This window comes from Macrobrachium rosenbergii, chromosome 5 (genome assembly GCF_040412425.1).
Source record: "Macrobrachium rosenbergii isolate ZJJX-2024 chromosome 5, ASM4041242v1, whole genome shotgun sequence".
Taxonomy (NCBI): domain Eukaryota; kingdom Metazoa; phylum Arthropoda; class Malacostraca; order Decapoda; family Palaemonidae; genus Macrobrachium; species Macrobrachium rosenbergii.
Genome location: NC_089745.1, coordinates 52269179 through 52288595, shown reverse-complemented (window position 1 = coordinate 52288595; position 19417 = coordinate 52269179). Strand labels below are relative to the sequence as shown.

The 19417-nt window shown below is 41.2% G+C and overlaps 1 protein-coding gene across 6 annotated transcripts in view; it reads left to right on the top strand.

The window, feature by feature from the left end:
- Positions 1-19417, top strand: part of AP-1sigma (AP-1 complex subunit sigma-2) — a 133314-nt gene that overhangs the window by 11208 nt on the left and 102689 nt on the right. For all 6 annotated transcript variants that reach the window (XM_067104324.1, XM_067104321.1, XM_067104326.1 and 3 more), the window contains exons 2-3: positions 1340-1376; positions 10183-10361. In XM_067104324.1, coding sequence (XP_066960425.1) covers positions 1374-1376; positions 10183-10361 — 182 coding nt within the window. In that variant the 5' untranslated portion in view covers positions 1340-1373. The remainder of the gene's footprint in view (positions 1-1339; positions 1377-10182; positions 10362-19417) is intronic.

The window sequence follows — 19417 nt, the reverse complement described above, 5'->3', positions numbered from 1 at the left end:
TGGGCCATAAATGACTATCATGCAACACACGCCTTAGCTCAGGACAGGGAGAATAGTCTCCCTTGAGATTTCTTGGGGGAATGTACTATATCTCTCCATCCTAGTACTTCTTGTATAGATTTGTTTGTAAATATGCTTAGGGATTGCAATTGGTTTTAGTTCCTGTTTTTTATGATATGATGTGAGCTGTAGGTGTCATTTTTCAAAACAAATTACAAAAAAATATTAGAAAGAAAGAACTTGTATAGCTCAGAAAAAGATACAACATTTCACCATTCCAGTACATCTTGTATGTATTTGTTCATATAAAGTATGTACAGCACTACATGTATACTCAGCGATTGTTGCTAATTTTAGTTCTTATCTTTTTTGATATTATGTGAACTGTAATTGTAATTTTGCAAAAAAAAGTATGAACAAAATAATAAAACAAACAGGTATAACTCTCAAAAATTAACATGTTTTAATGAGTATCTAGCAAAAGAGGCCCTGCACAGGGTTGGAAATATTCACTTTCAACTTCCACTGGAAGGTACAGAAATTTTTTTTGAATATTTCTTATACCATGCACATTTGCATATCCTCTTTCCAGTCTTAGGGTGGTGGTAATGTATATTTAGCCCAGCCTGGAGAGGTTAACCTCAGCCACTCTTTTGATTTACTTGTTATAATTACTTTTCCTCTGCAACTGAAACTATCTAAATTAACTTTCAGATCTACCAGATATAAAGCTGTACACCTTCAGCCACTGCACTCTGCACATGTGTATTCACTCGTGGAAGTTCATAAAAAACAACTGTACCATTTTGTTCCCTGTCCCCCTACCTTTGCATTTAAATCACATAGCACAACTGTACATTGAGACTCCCAAAAACATACTTTCACTCTCATTCCTTTCCAGTCTTGGGTCATGTGCACTCTCAAATATTACAACTTTTTCTTTTGCCTTGCTTAATCTTATCCGTTTATGTAATCCCCAGACTAACACTTATAGTTTATTACTTGCCCTTGTAGTCCTCTTGACAGTACAGTACAATGCTACCCCTTCTCTACTTTTCTTAGTTTATTTTATGTTTCCCTTGCTTGAAAGTATTTGAGATTAAAAACTTTGCCATCATAGCTAACAGTATGTTACCAAGTGGATCTGTAACTGTTCTTTATGTACAGTATATACAGTATTGCATTATTTTGGTAATAATGTGAATGGTAGTATTGTACGACTGTATATTGCAATTTAAATTTCATTGATATAATTAGATTTAGTTTTACAGTATACTTAGACTTATGAAATTGTCTAGAGTAAATACATAATTAATGTGGATATTTCCTTTCATTGCAGGTTGCCCAGAGCTTAGGCTGCCTCTTCTTTCATAATGGTAATTATGATTCATACATTTTTTGAGTTTTAGATATCTTTTCCTATAAGAAACTCCCTATTTTTCTTTTGGTCATTCACAACCAGTGGGATACTACTGCTTCATTGGCCAAAAAATATTTTGAAGATGCTCTATAGAAAATTTTATTTATCAATGAGGAAGTTGTTCTTCAACATACAGGGAAGTAAATTTTCTATTTGGAATAACACAGTACAACCATATAACTTAAAAATGTTAACTTGAAGATTGTAGGAGAATAACTGCCAAAAAAAATTTTGGAAACCTTTTGAAACAAAACATCAATTTAATGAATAGAGTAAGACAGGTAGGAATCCATATTCATAAAATATACATAGGATTTATGCATCTCTCCTCTTGTATACTCAAAGCTATGAATGACTAAACTTAGCATCATAGGTTTGTCGTAAGCACTCTTAAAAGGAAAAATAAAAAAAGCTTGCCAAAATTTTTAATGTTAGCTCAAGACTTCACATTCATGCCATACCACAATGGTCCCATGGCATATAAACATGAGAAGCGCTCGCAGGAAAGGTGGAAGGAAAGATTGTAGACACTGAGCTTTCATCTAGCACAGGTAGTCCCCAGTTATCGGCAGGCTCGGTTATCAGTGGTCCGGTTTTTCGGGGCTTGTCTAGCAACAAAAGTTGGTGATTTTGGCACCAGTATGTGCCAATTTCTGCTGTTATCAGCGCCGATAATCACGATTGGTGCCATTACATACCTAACAGAGGTGCCAATTTTCAATTACAGTATTGGTGATTTTCACTTATCGTCATGCCTTTGGAACGAAACCCCCCGCCAATAACCGGGGATTGCCTGTATATTTCAAAACCTGGTCACAGTAACAGATAGGAGAAAAGGTACAATACTGTTACATTACACTCGTCTAATAAAAAAAATACATAACCAGAGTAAAGATCAACTATCCAGTTGCTAGCACAGTATTTACAAAAGTAGGTATTACAGCAAACAGCCCACTGTTATGAAGAGTAATAACTGTGTTGTCTTACGAGGGTAAAGGCTCTTTTAACCTTTGGGGCTTTAAATGTATAATTTTTTATTACATTATTAACTTTATAAAATCCAGGATTGAGGTTCATATTAATTTCTTTCATGAAACATGATTCTATTATTAATCTGTCAAAAATATTGCTAGATTTATACAAGGTTGTATCTTTCCAGTGTATTACATGGCCTTTGTCTCCCACATTAATTAAAATTCCACTAGATTTATTACCAGTTCATACATTATAACGATGCCGGAAAATCCCTGTGCAACAGGATTTTCCAGTCTGTCCCAGGTACATTTTATCACAGCCTGTACATGGAACACATTATACACATCCCCACGTCAGTTTCTTTAAGTTTATGATCAAAAAGGTCCCGATACAACTGTCATTTTTATATAAGTAACTTATAAAGTACAGTAATTATTACAGTAATTATATTGCTATAGTTTCTATTAACTGGATGCTAAAAATTTTGAAATTCGCGGGTTGCGCTATTTTGTTTGGCTAGGTGACTAACCCTGCCCACTTTCAGGATAAGAGGAACAACTAGCAAAAGTATTCAGTTTGTTTCTGCTGGCTAATGGCTGTACACCAGCTTTTAGCAGCAGCCCAGATTTTGGAATTTGTCTTTCCTATTGATCTCTCAATCGTATTTGGTGAAGTATTCTTGATTTGATAGCCTTTCGGCATTATTAGATAGAGTTAGACTGTTTTTTTACCTTAATTGTGATTCTGATTATAAGGACTTTCCTTGTTTACTGATTGTGACTTTAGTTGGCTTCTTTTCCAAATGTCAGACTCAAGTTCGACTAGCTTAAGGTATTGCAGCAAAGGCTGCAATACACGTTTGACTGAGGGATTTTACGATTCACATTCTACCTGCACGGATTGTAGGGGACAAATTTGTTCAGAAGACTTGCGATGTAATGAATGTGTAGACTGGGACAGTAAGAAGTAGAAAACTTTTAAGATCTCACTTAAATAAACTTGCTAGAGATAAAAAGAGAAAAGCAACAGCCAGACAGATTAGTAAGTCTTTAGCTAGTCAGGGATCTCCTGTTGATCATGATATTGACAGTGCTAACGTCGAGATTGATGTTCCTGTTGTTTCTGGACCCAGTTTTCCTGCTATGCAACCCACTCCTTTACCGGGCTCTCTTGCTTCCGAACCCAACATCATTTCCAGCCTTGATTGTAAAATTGCTAAAAGGTTTGAATTGATTATTGAATCTATTGTGCAATCAGCCTCTTCGGTTAAGGTCCTCATGGACAATAAGAGTGATTCAGAGGGGCTCTGTTGCTTCTAGTGCCAGTGCAGTGTCGGTGGAGCGCCCGATTGCACCTAGTGTTAGTGATGTGTTGGTGGAGGAGGTGGCTGCCAGTCCCGCCTATTCTCCTAGGCAAAGGTCAGTGTCATACCCCCCTAAACCTGGGAGGAGTCAAACTGGTAGCCTAAGGGAGGTCGGTGGGGTCTGCCCACTGGAAGTTGCCCCCTCAGTTGAACCTGTTGTTGAATCCCAGGTTGCAGCCAAGCACTGCTGGAAAGGTGTATCCCTGGACGTGCATCGTCTTTCATCTAGCTCAGATGATTCTTCTCCCAGATGCCAATGGTGTTTTGTGGATGAATCTCGCCCTTTGTAAAGGTGTGCGGGTGATGGTCTCATTCTCCTCCAGTACCGTGTAAGAAATTCAAGGAACCTGTTTGCAGTCCTCTCCTGTCTTGCAGTCATTGGGGCAGTCTGGAGCATTTTCCTTATGTTCCTTCCTTGGTAGAGAGTCGGAGAGCAGCTTCCAAGTAGCCAAGACGAGCCTACGTTGCTCCCTCTTAAGATACAATTAGTGTCTCGGAAGTCCCGTCCTGTGTGAGGGGTTAGTAGACAAGGACATCAGTACTGTATTCCGAGTTTAGGAGCTTGCTGAAGAAAGCTCCTTCCTCTGGTATTTTCTTTTTTCTTTGTCCTCCAGAAGTCTCTCTAGGAGTTGGGCGTTGACTTATTGTTGGGAAGGGAGCAAGACAATTCTTTTCTGTCTTTCCTCCCTTTGATGTTTCCACGAATTAGGCCTCCTTGTTGAAGAATTTTGTGCAGTGAAGGACAAGGACAGTTGATTTTCTTTTTAGAAATTTACAGAGTTCTTCCTTAGTACACAGTCTCTGCGGTCTGCTAGGAGAATTACAGCTTTTTCAGATGGTCTGCTAGTTTTTTCATTTTCTCGGAACATTGGTGGATTAGTCTCCTGGGGACTCTGTTATCCATGGAGATGTAGTCAGACAGACTTCCTAGGAGAGTTTTGCATTCTTCCTCTGTTGCATACAGTTCCAAGGTTTCCGGCGCAGACAGTAAGCACCGTAACATTTTTCGGTTCTTCTCAGCCACTGAAGTTCTCACAGATGACGGTTGCCGTTCTCCCCTTACTTCCAAGAGTAAGGAGACTGGCTTCATCTCACAGCCCTCCTGCAGTTTCACTGTGATTCCTTCTGCTTCTTCCCCAGCCTAACTCCCTTTGGAATGGCGACATCTCTGCGGAGCGTTATTTTGTGGAAAGATGGGCTCCAAGCAAGTGAGAAACACCATGAACCCTGTTGGATCATTTCCGAGTTCCTGGCGCCAACTTTATGGCACCTGGAGTTGATTCCCATACGCCCAATGCCTGTTCCAGAGAACTCGGCGCTCTCTAACCAGTAATAGTCTCACGCCGCTGAAAGTTTAGCTCCTGATCACAGACTATTTTCTCTGTTTAGACATTGGTGTCTGACTGCAGTAGAATTCATCACATCTGTTTTTGGACAAGACTACTGTTTTATCCGTGCCCAGGCTTTTGTGTCTCCTAGGGACTTTTCTAGTTTCGTATTAGCATGCCAGATTTTTGTTTCGGCCAAGTAAAGTTCCACATATGTTTTCGGTCTGTATGAGGGGTTATCGAGCTCACTCAAGGAGTAATCAAGTCCAATAAGAAGTCGATCCCACACAGATGTCCTCGTGCACCACTGTCAGAAGCAGCGGGGTCGACAACTAGTCTGCCCAGTTGTCTGCGAGTTTGCATAATGTTCTGCAAGTTCGCTCAGTTGCTTTGCGAGTCCACAGAGTTGCTAGCGAGTCTGTATGGCCCACAGCTTGCTTCGTTCTCTTCGAGTCCTATTGTCCATTCTCCAGGGCAATTGGATGGAGACTTTGTATTTGCAGTTCGTGGTTTCGAGATAGGATCCTCCAGTTTGGGGATCTAGGCTCCGGCCTCTACGGCACAAGCCTCATCTCGAGTCCTCTCTCCTCTTGTTTTATCTTCATTTTCTAACCATGAACTTCAGTTTTTCCTGGACACCTGACTTCTTCGATTCCCTTCGAAATGAATTTGCTTGAAGGTTGTGAACGCTGAACCTATGGGGACACGGAAAACAACCAGACTCTGTCGCTTTTTACCAAATCCCTGGATTTAGGTTGGACCTGCAGTGGTGCCTGCCCGAGCTTAGATTTGCAGAAGAGAAGTTCCCTCTTCCACTGAGACTAGACTTGTCGTTTTTGCAATTTCTTAATCCGCGTCGGGGAGCGTTCTCCTTTTTGCAATTTCTTGATCCACGTCAGGGAGCTTTCTTGGGGAACTGGGAAGTTTCCAGGACGTGTCCCCAGAAGATGGAGCCTTCACATCTATGCCAGAGAGCTGAAAGTGATCCACTTAGGGCTTCAGTACTTCTCGTCACTAGTTCTCTCCTCTACTGTGATTTCCATTTAGACCAGACCACAGTCCTTATGTTTATTATGTTAGCGAGGAGACATACTTGCTCTTTTATCTCCTTCAAACAGTTAGAGAACTTATTCTCTAGTCAATCAAATCAAGTTTTCTAGTCACTCGATTTTTTCAGGCAATCTAAAGTTCTTGTACAAACCAAGCCGCCAGGAACTCATTCTTTCTTCTAAGTGGACCTTGAATCCCCTGGTATGTCGGGATCTGTGGTATCTATGGGACAGGCCGACCTTGGGCCCGTTTGCCACATGAAGGAACCTTTGTCTTCCGCTCTTGCGTTCTCCAGTCCCAGACCCTCCTGCTTGGACCACTACATCTTTCTGCCCTTCTACATGGTTAAGGAAGTGCTGAACATTCTCAGGCTCTTTGCAACATTATGATGACCCTCATAGCCCTGTTTTGACCCATTATTTGTGGATTTCCGAGCCTACCACAGTTGTTGGTGGACTCTGCAAGACTCCTTCCCCAATCCATGTCTACTCAGTCAACCACACTTAAAAGATACCACCAAGGGTGGCCCTCTTTTACCAGGGCAGACTTCTCACTGCCCTAGAAGCTTGTCAGAACAAAGGAATTTTAAGACGTACTACAGAAGCTATTGCTAAAGCAAAAGTCATTCTTCTAGCTCATTTACCAGACTAAGTGATCAAATTTCCGTAGCGGACATCTCAGACTCCTCGGCACTTCCTCTGAAACATCAGTGACCCAATTGCAGATTGCCTCCTTCTCTGAGCAGCTCTAGAATCTCTTATTTTTCTTCTTTAAGGATTATCTTTAGCCAAGAATGAAGACCCTTCCAAGACAGATCCATTCTTTCTTCCTTAAAAACTTTATGGAAGAGAAGACTTTCTTGACAGCCGAGATCAGTGCCCTGAGCACCCAGGGAGCCTAGGAGCACCCACCAGCTCCTGAGCTACTGGCTCTCCTGGGCACCCAGCTCACCTGGCTGTCCTGGCACCAACTACAACCTGGCGCCAGCTCCCGCTCGTCTGGTGCCAACTCTCCTCTCACCCTTGGATCTGGGAAAGAATAGAGAGCTCTGTATCCAGTTGGAGCTTTCATGTTTACCTGAGCTAGATCAGAAGAGCAGAGGGTCTTTCATAATCTAAAGTGTTCAGGCAAGGACCCTTTTTGCCCTCTGTCTAAGAACGCATTGTCCTTCATACTAATGGACTTTCGTTTCTAAGACCACTTTCAGATTCAGGAGAGCATTTTTCCTACTTTTAAGTGAAAGTTAAGGACGTCAGAGCAGCTTCTACCTCATTAGCTTTCAGGCACAAGATGCCCCTTTTCATTCTGCATTCGACCTACTGAAAGTGTAATCGATCTTCGCTTCTCACTGCTTTTAAGGGAAGTTAAAACATTGTTAAGAATTTCATAGTACCCTGCAATCATTATGATTAACTGGCATGGTATCATGGGAGGAAGCATAGGATTTTCCCCTGTCTTTTCACCTTGTAGTAAGGTGTCGAGTTTTTGTGGAGCCGGGCGGGGTACAATTTTACTTGGAGCACCCATCACTCTCAGTGGATGGGGTGGCCTTTTTCAGTGTAGGTGACAATGTTATCAAGTTGTTTTTTATTTTTGGTACTGCGCCCAGGGCAACGGCACGTGTTATTCTTTGCTAGCCATCGGTCATATCCTTCGCAGCAAAGCTCCCACTTAAGTAGAGTGACCTATGGCTATACCACCACGCCACTACAGGTTGAGCACCAACCAGAGCCGGTATCTACCTGCAGTAGCTCTCTTAACCTATAAGGAACAACAAGCATTGTTTTCAATGCTAGCAACTTTTGTATTTCAATTCATTACATGTCTTGACTGTTTTGGAGTAGAATATGTCCACATGTCTCACCTTTCCATGTGGATTCAGCTATGTAAGTTATTTATATAATAACGACATTTTCATGATAAAGTTTTATATATACTTATATACTTTCCAAGTAATTACATAATCAAGCCCACCTTCCTCCCCTTTGATGGACATAAGGCACAAACAGAGTGACTTTGTCTGCTAAATCATTCTTGATGTTCCTGTTAGTGGGCGGTACTAGTCACCTACACTAAGCAGTCGAAGCGCTGCACATGAATTTTGAATTTAGGCTGCCATGTGAGTGGAAATCATAGCTACGTAATTACTTGGTAAGTAAATGTAAAACGTTATTTTATAAAAATGTCATTTTTTGTTCTAGGACTACATTTGCTTTGATTTTGTGACATACAGTACTACTTCTCATGATAAGTCCAAAATACATAGAATTAAGTTCAGTGGTCTAGAAGTTATCCGGAGCACCAATAGTAGGTCAGAGAGAAATTCACTGACTTAGAGGGATGCCAGGTAACATTTGTTTTAAGCTTGTCTAAAAGATTTTCACAGGGTCTTTAGAACTATTGTAGCTAGTGGTGCCAGTTCAGTGTGCACAGCATTCTGTATATAGAGTAGTCAGCAAGGGTGCAAAAGATGAAGTACTGTGCTTTACAGGTGCTTAAAGGCAACACAGTTACTGTAATTGTCATAGTAGAATCTCAGTGAAAGCTCATAAAAAGCAATCACAGTACTGAGGAGATACCTGATCAAATCACTTTAATATTCATGCCTAGCTTACTTCATTTATGAACTCCTAAAAAGCACACTCTCTCTTCAGTCTCATTTATGGTAAATTAAAGAACTTAACTATATTAAGGGGTGCGCTGACTGCTGAATTTCAAGGAATTATAAAATTTTAGTTATTAAGACTTTTCAACTGTTTTATGTCTAAATAAATATATCATGAAGCGATAATGCTAAAAAAAATTTTAGATTGGTTTATTGACAATTTCGTCCATCGCTTGTAAGGCACTGTGAACCATAAATTGTAAAAAAAACTTGTAAAAAACATCTATGAATAAATCTGGATGGGATCAAGTAAGTTATACAGGCAGTCCCTGGTTATCGGCAATCCAGTTGTATGGTGCTTGTCTAGCGATGAAAATTAGCAATTTTTGGCGCCGAAAATTGCCGATTTCTGCTTATCGGCGCTGATAATTGGATATTGGCACCAATACATACCTAAGAGATGCACTGATAACCAAAAATCGGCTATTTTTGGCATCAATAAGTGCTGGAAATCCGGTTATCGGCGGTTTTCGGTTATTGTCGCGCCGTCTGAACGGAAACGCTGCTGATAACCTGGGACTGCCTGTACACTGCTTTGCACTAGTATACAGTACTGTATGTGTAAATAAACGTTTCTTGAAACGTTATTACAAAAAAAAAAATGTTTAGATTGGTTCATGGACAATTTTGTTCATCGCTTGTATGGCACTGTAAACGACAAATTGTAAAAATCCTGTAAAAAGAGTGTCAAAAAAATTTATACAAACATAATTGTCACCCACTAAAATATCCCATTCTCTCTAGCAGTAGCGTCATAGAGATAACTTGCTCAAGATGTCCTGATTCTCTCATGATTCTTGAAAGTCCAAATATTTTTTTGTTTTGCTGTGTTCTCAAAACTTTCTTTTTCAAAGCTAAAAGATGGAAAAATCACTTTTCTGTGCAACTTTTATTTTTGCATATTATAATTGAAAAGTGACATTGTGATTTTTTCAACTGCAAAACAAATGAACTTAGAGGTCAAATTTCTAAATTTCCCCATGATAGAATTGTCATTATTAGTTATAGAATAAGTGGTAAAAATTTGAAGCAAATCCCTTCAATCATAGTAGAAACAGTCATTTACTTTGTAATGGGGCCTTATGGCGTCGGCACTCCCCTTAACCCATTGTGTATTAGCAGACATTGACTAATGTTAAGCAAAATTTAAGTACTCTACTGTAAGATCCTACTGAAGTTCTTTCCCTCATTTTCCTAGTTAATCATCATCTGAGAAAACCACCCATGTCACATTGCACAATACAGTACTGTACATATGAATGGTATTTCTTGGTGGTTGACATTACTGTATTAATGTCATGTTCTGATTCTGTGCATGTTGTCATTATTGTTTAGCTGTTGCATATTTTACTTGTTGCTGTAACTGATGTTTTGTTTACAGATGCAGTTTATGTTGTTATTTAGCCGTCAAGGCAAACTGCGACTTCAGAAGTGGTATGAAGCCCATCCAGATAAAGTTAAGAAAAAAATTACAAGGGAGTTGATATCAACCATCTTGGCACGAAAGCCAAAAATGTCCTCATTTTTAGAATGGAAAGATCTTAAAATTGTTTATAAAAGGTAAGGATTTGATCTCAGTATTTAAACTGATTTCTCTGTATCTTTTAAGTAGACTTAAGGCTACACACACAAAAATTTCCCAATACAGGTATTGACCAACTAATGATTGGGTCAGGTTCCAAAAAACCCATCGTTTGTTGAAAAAATCGTATCTCGAATATCACCTAACCTACACTAGGGTAATCATTACCATCTATACATATATGGTAGCCTAGCCTACACTACACAGTATACTCTATACATATACAGTACGGTGTAGTAATTATTAGTGTCAGCTAATTCTGCAGGTTCAGTGCAGATTGACTTATGATAATTCAGTATAAATTAAATAATAAACAAGGCTTAGCCTACACTATGGTATATTGTATACATACTGAATACGGTAGCCTAGCCTACATTATACTGTACTTCTATATTCACATATTTACATCAGATTATACAAAAATCAACATAACGAATTTGCATCTTTTCTGTGGATCTTTTAAAAGATAATGCTTAACTACACTGTATCCAATAATATTTTATATATTCTCATACTGCTTTTGTATTATAAATTGCGATCATACCGATCAGTGTTTTGGTTTATTTCACCACATTTAACTCAGTTCAGAGCGCTTCTCTTATTTCTAGTTAGCATAAATGAAGCCTCTAGATACTTTATTTATATGGGACAAGGATATTTTTCATTATACACAGTGTTTTTAAGTCGAAATATAACTTAAATACATATTGTGAAATTTTAATTTAGGTAATTTTTCATTAATAGATGACATTTATGCTAACTAGAAATAAGAAAAGTGCTCTGAACTGAGTTAAATGTGGCGAAATAAACCAAAACATTGATTGGTATGATTGCAATTTATAATACAAAAGCAGTATGAGAATATATAAAATATTGGACACAGTGTAGTAAAGCATAACTTTTTAAAAGATCCACGGAAAAGATGCACATTCATTATGTTGATTTTTGTATAATACGATGTCAATATGTGAATATAGAAGTACTGTATAATGTAGGCTAGGCTACCGTATATGTGTTTGCTATTTTCTCTTGATTTCATCATAATACGAGCTTTACGTGCTTATCTTTTATCAGCATGAAAACAGTAGTAATATGTGTTCTTTCATGCTCAATAGTCTTGATTAAAATACTTTCTTTCCAATTTTATCTGCGGTCGAGTTTCATCCATGTTGCCGATGCGCGATAATTTATAGTCATTATCAGCTTGAACATTGTTTTCTCAGCTTCAGCTACAACTTGCACTGTAAATTTAGCAGTATACAGTGTTTCCCTGCCGATCTTTTATCCATACCGAATAAGGATATAATGTATAAATATATCAGTCCTATTGTACTTACGTCATTGTAACATAACTACGGTAATTGTTTAACCATACAATGGTTGAAATACAAGCAAAACAGTTGTTATCCGATTCGGTTATTAGCAAAACAACAGTTTCTCGTTCGGTTGTTTATGGATGCATGCATCTACATGAGTATAATGTTACTAACAATACTTTTATCATTCTCTCTTACTTTTTTAACTAAAAGATGGAATAAAGAGGTGGAGGAAAAGAAGTTGGTTTATTGTAATTTGGTCTCTCGCTGCCTGCTCCTGCATGAAATTTTAAAATATTGTATAAATATTGTTGTATTGGTGTTAATTGCTAACCCCATCGCAAAATCGAATTATCATAACTCGAGCACTACCCGTAAAGATACAAATTTGAGTTTTAGAGTTTACTTACAAACGCACGAAAATTGCAAACGAACACTGACCTATTTTAACTTCTACACAGCAAGAGCAAGTGAGGTTGGCTCATTGAATTAATGTACCTATTCCAGCCTCTCGGGCCAACATATCGTACACTGTACGCTGCCTGATTGTATGCGCCAGTCTCGCGTGAAATTTAAAAATACATAATTTCAAAATATTGTTGTATCAATATTAATTGCCAACTCCATTGTAAAAGCGATTTATCATTAAATGAATTATTGTAACTCGAACACTACCTGTCTAGTACCCTTCAGTCTAGTAAAGTACTAAATTGCAAGTTGCTTATGATTTTGGTTATAACAATTAAAGGGTCAGTATAAAGAGAACCAATAGTACTACAAATGTTTGAGCCAATATAATGCTTCTTCCAGTTGCTTTTCCTTAAATAGAATGACGTTTGAAATAAGTTAGTATCTGCTGGCATACAGGCATAAAAAAAATTAATGCACATGTGTGTGTTTGATATGTGCTTGCATAGTACATGTATGTTATATTTGTACGTAGTAAAGGAAAAGGGGATGAAATGCCAAGGATCAACTAGCTTTCAGTACTGTAGTGCCTTGAATGGTATTTTTATATAAGTAACTTACCAAGTAATTACATAGTTATTAGTTGAATTCAAAATTTCGCGGGTAACACTTCGAATGTCTGTGTAGGTGACCAGTTCCGCCCACTAGCGGGAATATTAGGAACGACTTTAGCAGATAACCTCAATCTGCTCCTGCTATGCTCAGGAAAACACCAAGTATGGAAGCAGCTGTATTCATTATTTTCCGGATATAATGTGTGGATTTCGGTGGTGTACACATCCACTGGAACGCGTATTTAGTAACCTTCATGAAATCTCAGGATGAGTTTTTTCCTTGTTTTTGTTATTATAAGTTGATTCGTTATCAGAATTTTTGTCTAAAAGTCTTTTGTTTACATCTAGGCTTGTGAGCCAGCAATAATAACTCTGCCCTTAAGTAGTTCTCGTATGTGTTACGCCATTCCGTTAGGCCGAATCTTTTGCATTATGTTTTGTTTACCGGGTCTAGATTACTTGCAAGCCTTCGGTATAATTTTGCCTTAATTTAATTTTCGAATGGTGTTTTCCTTGCGTAGACACTCGCAAGCTGCCAATATAATTGCTTTAAAAGTAATTCTTCAATGTTTCGTTGTTCTTTTAGGATAATCCAGGCAAAACTTTCTTTGCCATGGCTACTTGCGTGCCGCCGATGTAGTTTTGCCCCCAAATGTAATTCTTGCATCTTACACAGATTACTTGCAAGCCTTCAGTATAATTTTGCCTTAATATTAATTTTCAGATGGTGTTTTCCATTCTTTCTTTCTTTCTTTTGCCTAGGCTACTTGCAAGCAGCCAATGTGGTTTTGCCCTAAAAGTAATTCTTGCATCATACACTATTCCTTTAGTCCAAATTTTTACATCAATGGGGTTTACAGGGCATAGAGTGTTCGCAAGCTGTTGTTATATAATTGCCTTAAAAGTAATTCTTGGATGTTTCATCATTCATTTAGGCCAAAGATTTGCATTTTATGTTTGTTTACCGAACCTAGTATACTTGCTAGCCATCAGTAAATAATATTACTTTAACCCTTACATCTTCCCTTGCAGAGAATTGAAAGTGTAAGGGCAGAAAATAGTAAGGAGAGGAGGGGGCTTATTACACAGCTCCTAGATTTTATAGCAAGCTTCCTCTTGAGCCGAGGCATTTTGAGGATTTGAAGTCTTTCAAACAAACTTTAAACTTTTTTGTTTATTATTGCCCTGGAACATGCATTGTGATGATGCATGCCCAGGGGAATACATCTGATGAATTAACTTTTGATTTGGTAATGGAGGCCCTGCAAGCACTTTGGAAGTTTTGCGAGACCTAGATAAGTGTCAACAAGTAACAAGTTATAACAGCACTTTTCATTGGCTGAGAATCGGTCCCAGTATTTGCCTTGTCAGTATATTGTGTAGAGTACTCGCTTTGTCAGTACATTTATGAAATTTTACCTTTTTTCTGAGAAGTTTCACAATTCTCCTGTGCAAGGATACATGCATCTAGGTTGATGCGCAGATTGTGAATGTTCCACACTTCCAGTAACCAGAAGCAACCACTGGCGCCCATTTCAGCCTGATGCCAGGTCATGATACGACTGCTAGGTGACACCCACTAGCCCCATCTACTGTCTGGCGCCAACTCATGCTCTGAGCAGCCAAAGGCTCCCAAAAGCGCCTGAGCGTCCACGGGCGACTCCTACCATCTGGCGCCAACTCCTGCTTTGTGTAGCCAAGGCTCCCACAAGCGCCTGAGTGCCCTAGTGCACCCACAGGCGGGAACTGTAGCCATCAGCCAGGCATGTACAAAGCTGACATACCCTTTTTCTCTCCTTCTACTAGCCCTATACGGTTATCCACTTGCTTCGACGCCTGTCTCCCTAGCTTCCCTCCCATACTATTGCCAGTCCTGTGTCTGGGTTAACAGAAAAATAACCTTGCAAGTGAGTGTTGTGCAGTGGAGAAGGTGATTATCTGGCCCTCCGGTTCTCCTAGACCTAAGTCACTGTCATACTCCCCTAGACCTGGGAGGAGTTATACTGAAAGTCCAGTGGAGTCTGGTGGGAAGTCCCCCGGGTAGTTGCTCCCTCTGTTGAACCTGTTGCATAGTCCCAGGTATTGACAGACAGCCACTATTAAGGCATCTTAGTGGAAGTGTAGTAGATGAAGGTCCCTGTCAGACTCCCCTAAACCTGGGAGGAGGCATATTGGAAATTTAAGGGAGGTCGGTGGGGTTTGCCCATGGGTAGTTGGCCCCTCAGTCGAGCCTGTAGTACATTCCCAGCTATCTCTCATCGAATTGATGTCTTCCTGAGCACCTAGCTCCAGCCTACTAGTGTCTGGCACCAGTTCCTGTTCTCTTCATGCCTATTCCTGGACCCCCAACACCAGTTCCCGGGCGCTCAGCGCTCTCTTTAGTACCGGCGCCAACCTTCAGAGCTCCCATTGTCTGCTCTCATGCGCCAGCCTTCTTGTGTCTGGTGTCAATTCCTCTTTAGTACTTGGCGCCTTTCTTTGCTAAGAACACTGTTGTTCTTTCTTGAGCGCCAGTCTCCAAGTGAATGCCTGGCTCCAGCTTTTCAAGTGGCCGGTGCCAGTCTCTGATCACCAGGCGCCAACTCTTCAGTATCAGACTCCTTCTTCTGAGCGACCTCTGAGCACCATACACTGCGCAATAGCATTTTGGCTCTCTTCAGTCTGTCCCACCTTTACCTAGGGTTCAAGATGAGCCGACGTTGCTCCCTTTTTAGTGACAATTAGTGTTTCGGAGTCCTGTCCTCTTGCTTCGACAGAATAAGACCTCCTTGTTGGAGATCTAGTCAAGATTTTGAAGTAAAAAGTTTTTTCTTGACTAGCAGCAGGAGCACGAACTGGCAGCAGGAGCACGGGCTAAGAAGATAAGGACTCCCAAGTGTTTACCGAGAGACATCGCCTTGGATTGTCTCTTAGTCCTGTTGTGTACAGACAAGGACAGTTGAGATGGGTTTTAGGTCTTTCCACTCTTTTCTCTGGAATTTCAAGAAAAGAGAGCTCTGGTGCTCCTTTTCTACTGTGAGAGTGACACAGTCGTGAACAGCCCTGTTATTTTTGCCTACAGACCTACATCACCTCTTCCTCAGAACACAGTCTACATTGCAAGAGTCACCTTCTTGGATGTCAGTCTTAACTCTCAGAATTTTCAGGCTTTCTGTCTGCCTAGAGAATCTCTGCTTGTTTCAGACGGTCTGCAAATATTGCCCCTTTTTTCTTCTTTCTTGGAACACTAGTGGATGATTCTACTGTTCTGGGAACTCTGTTGTCCACTGAGACGTTAGTCAAGTTAGACAAACTTCATATGAGTCAGACCTGCAATGGTGGATGTACATACATAGATGAAGTTTGGGAACTCCCTTCTTCCTCCAAGCCTGGACTTAGTCTTCTGCTCTACACCTCGGATCTTTTTCGAGGAACCCACGGGTTAACTGGAAACTTTCTGGTTTGTGCTCCCTGGATGATGGATCCTTCTCAGATATGTTAGAGAGCTGTGAGCATTTCTCTTGGGAACTTCAGTGCTTCTTGACTTTAGTTTACACCTGGACTGCAGAAGTTCTCTCTAAACGAGATTTCATTCCTAGCATATACGTAGAGGAGAAAGGCTCGTTTTCTCTTACATTTTCTCTCCAAGCAAGAGAACCTCTACTGTTAACAGATTGGATTCATTTCATTCAAGTCGTCTAAAGTTCTTGTAGATGAACTGATAGCAGGTACTTCCGTACGTCCCCTGGTCTGGCGGGAACTCTGGAGTCCATGAGGCAGACCATCTATGTTCCTATTTGCCACCTGAAGGAACCTTCGAAGCTTCAGAAATCACCAGTACAAGATTTTTCTGCTAGTCTTATTGCTTAAAGTACTGTAGTGTGGTTGCAGAGGTCATTCTCCTAGCCCCGTCTGCCAGTCTAAGTGGGCAGGCTTTACCCCTCTTCTTCGAGACATCTGTGGTCCATTTTCAGATACCCTTTCTGTACCTGAGGAGATCTACATCTTTCGTACTCCATCAGTAAAGGGTATTGATCTATGCTTAACTATGTGCTTAAACACGGGCCTAGTTTTAATGACCTTATCTGGTCTTTGATGCGTCCCAGCGAGGAAGGAATCCGGTCTTCTGGATCCTGGATGTATTCTCAATGACTGACAAGTCTCTTGGTTGATCTCCTGTGTTCCTCTTCTCGGCAACTTTACATGGAAGACACCCTTCCGAGTGACCTCTGGCTTCAACTAGGACCCACTAGTGAGATCCAAGTCATCATTTAGAGAAGGTATTTTCACTGGGAGATGCTTTTTTTCCTCATTTACCCTGGGATTTTTAGCCATAACGAGGATCTATTCAAGCTCTGGATCCGTCCCTTCTCCTTTAGGAAGTTAATGGACATCATTGACTGAAGAAGAGAGATCCTTCTGTCCAGCTACAGCTTTCGGGTTTTTACATGAGCAGAATCGGACTAAGATCACATCTTGAAAGGGCTTATTTTTGAATGCTTAAGGAAAAATTTTGCCTTTTAAGTGCAATTCAAGGACATCAGAGCAGCCTCTTCCTCCATAGCTTTCAGGCTCATTTGTCCTCTACTTCTATTCTACTTAGTCTTACTGGAATTATATTCATCCTGTGTGTCTCTACTTCCATTCCACATAGCCCTGCTGGAAGTATAGTTGTCCTCCATGTCTCGCTTCTTTTCAAGTGATCCCCGATCATCTAGGTTGCCTGTCGCCTAGTTCCCTGGGTGACAGCTACAGTCTTGCGTCAACTGCTGTCTGGCGCCAGCTGTGGAGCTTCCAGAGCCATAAGCTTTTGGCTCGTTTGGCTCTCAGCTCGCCTGGTGCCAGCTCTTGCCCCAAGTGCCTGCCAGCTCCCACGAGCACCCACCAGCTCCCACGAGCACCTGCCAGCTCCCACAGGCGCCCGCTAGCTCCCATGGGTGCCCGCTAGCTACCACGGGCGCCTGTCAGCTCCCATGAGTGCCTGCCAGTCCCCAGCTCTTAGCTCAACTGGCACTCAGCGCTTCTGGTGCCAGCTGCAGCCTGACACCAGGCCAAGAAGTCGTCCTCCAAACTGGCCTCTGACAAGTGAGTTTCTGGCCCTCCGTGTCCTCGTAGGAGCAGGCGTCTCCAGTTTTGGGACAAATGGGAAGCTAGGAACGTAGAACCCTGGGTAGTAAAAGTCCTACAAGAGGGCTATGCCATCCCATTCAGGGAAAAACCTTTGACATCTTCGCCCATCAACTTAACAGCCTACTCGGAAGGCTTGGAGAGGCTTTTGGCCCTGAAGGAAGAAGTATCGTCGCTACTCAGGAAAATAGCTGTGGAGTTGGTCGAAGACGTAAGCACAGGGGTTTTACAACTGCCTGTTCATTGTCCCCAAGGCATCAGGAGGTTGGAGAGCAGCCCTAGACGTCAGTGCATTGAACTTTTTTGTGCAGACCACCAAGTGCAAAATGGAAACAAACCGTTCAGTCCTTTCAGCCATTTGTCAGGGAGACTAGATGGTAACAATCGACATGAAGGATGCGTTTTTCCATGTCCCAGTACATCCGGACTCAGAAAGTATCTGTGGTTTATATTCCATGGCAGGGGTCCTTCAGTTCAGGGCTCTCTGTTTTGGCCTCCCTACAACTCTGCAAGTATTCACCCATGTTCTCACCCCTGTAACAAGATGGCTCCATCTCATGGGGATCAACGGGTGTTTATATCTGGATAACTGGCTACTACGCTCCCCATTGAAGATAAGATGCACAGAGGACCTTCAAAAGACTCTACTACTGGCCCAAGAGTTGGATCTTATAATCAATGTTCAGAAATCCCAATTTACTCCAACACAGTCAATTCTCTATTTGGGGATGAGGATCAATGCTCTGACTTTTCAGGCTTTTCCATCCCACAAAAGGATTCAAGACTGCCTGAAGAAAGTAAGAAACTTCATATTTCGCCCATCGTGTACAGCCAATGAGTAGATGAAGCTGCTAGGCACTCTCTCGTCCATCAAGAAGTTCGTGCCTTTTGGAAGGTTACACACAAGAGTCCTGCAATTCTTCCTGGAGGCCAGTTGGCAGAGGAAAACTCTCCAAGATTCCTTCATTTTCCACATCACTCCCAAGATCAAGGATCATCTTCGGGAGTGGCTTGCAGAGGAGAGGTTCCTAGTAGGAAAGTCATTGTGCCCGCTGAACCCCAACCTAACATTGTACTCAGATGCGTCAGATCTGGGTTGGGTGGTGCTTTTGGACGACATGGAAATATCCGGGAAGTGGTCGTCAGAAGAAAAGAAATTACATATAAATGTAAGGGAACTGAATGCGATTCACTTGGCTCTTCAGCATTTTGCGACAGAGATTTGTGGCAAGACAATCTGAGTCCACTCAAACAACCCAACCGCATTGGCTTACATCAAAAATCAGGGAGGGACTCATCCTTTCTCCCTTTACGAAGCAGCCAAGGATCTCCTCTGGGCAGAGATCAGCCTTACCAGGATAATAACTCGCTTTGTCCAGGGAAAGTTAAATGTTCTGGCGGACAAGTTAAGTTGCTGGAAACAGGTCCTTCCGATGGAATGGACACTGAATCCACAGGTGTGCACCGACTTGTGGAAACGGTGGGGAAAACTGTCGGTAGACCTTTTTGTAATGTTGATGAACCATTGCCTCCCCGTCTGCTGTTCTCCAGCCCCAGACCCTCTGGCATGGGCAACGGATGCCATGCTCC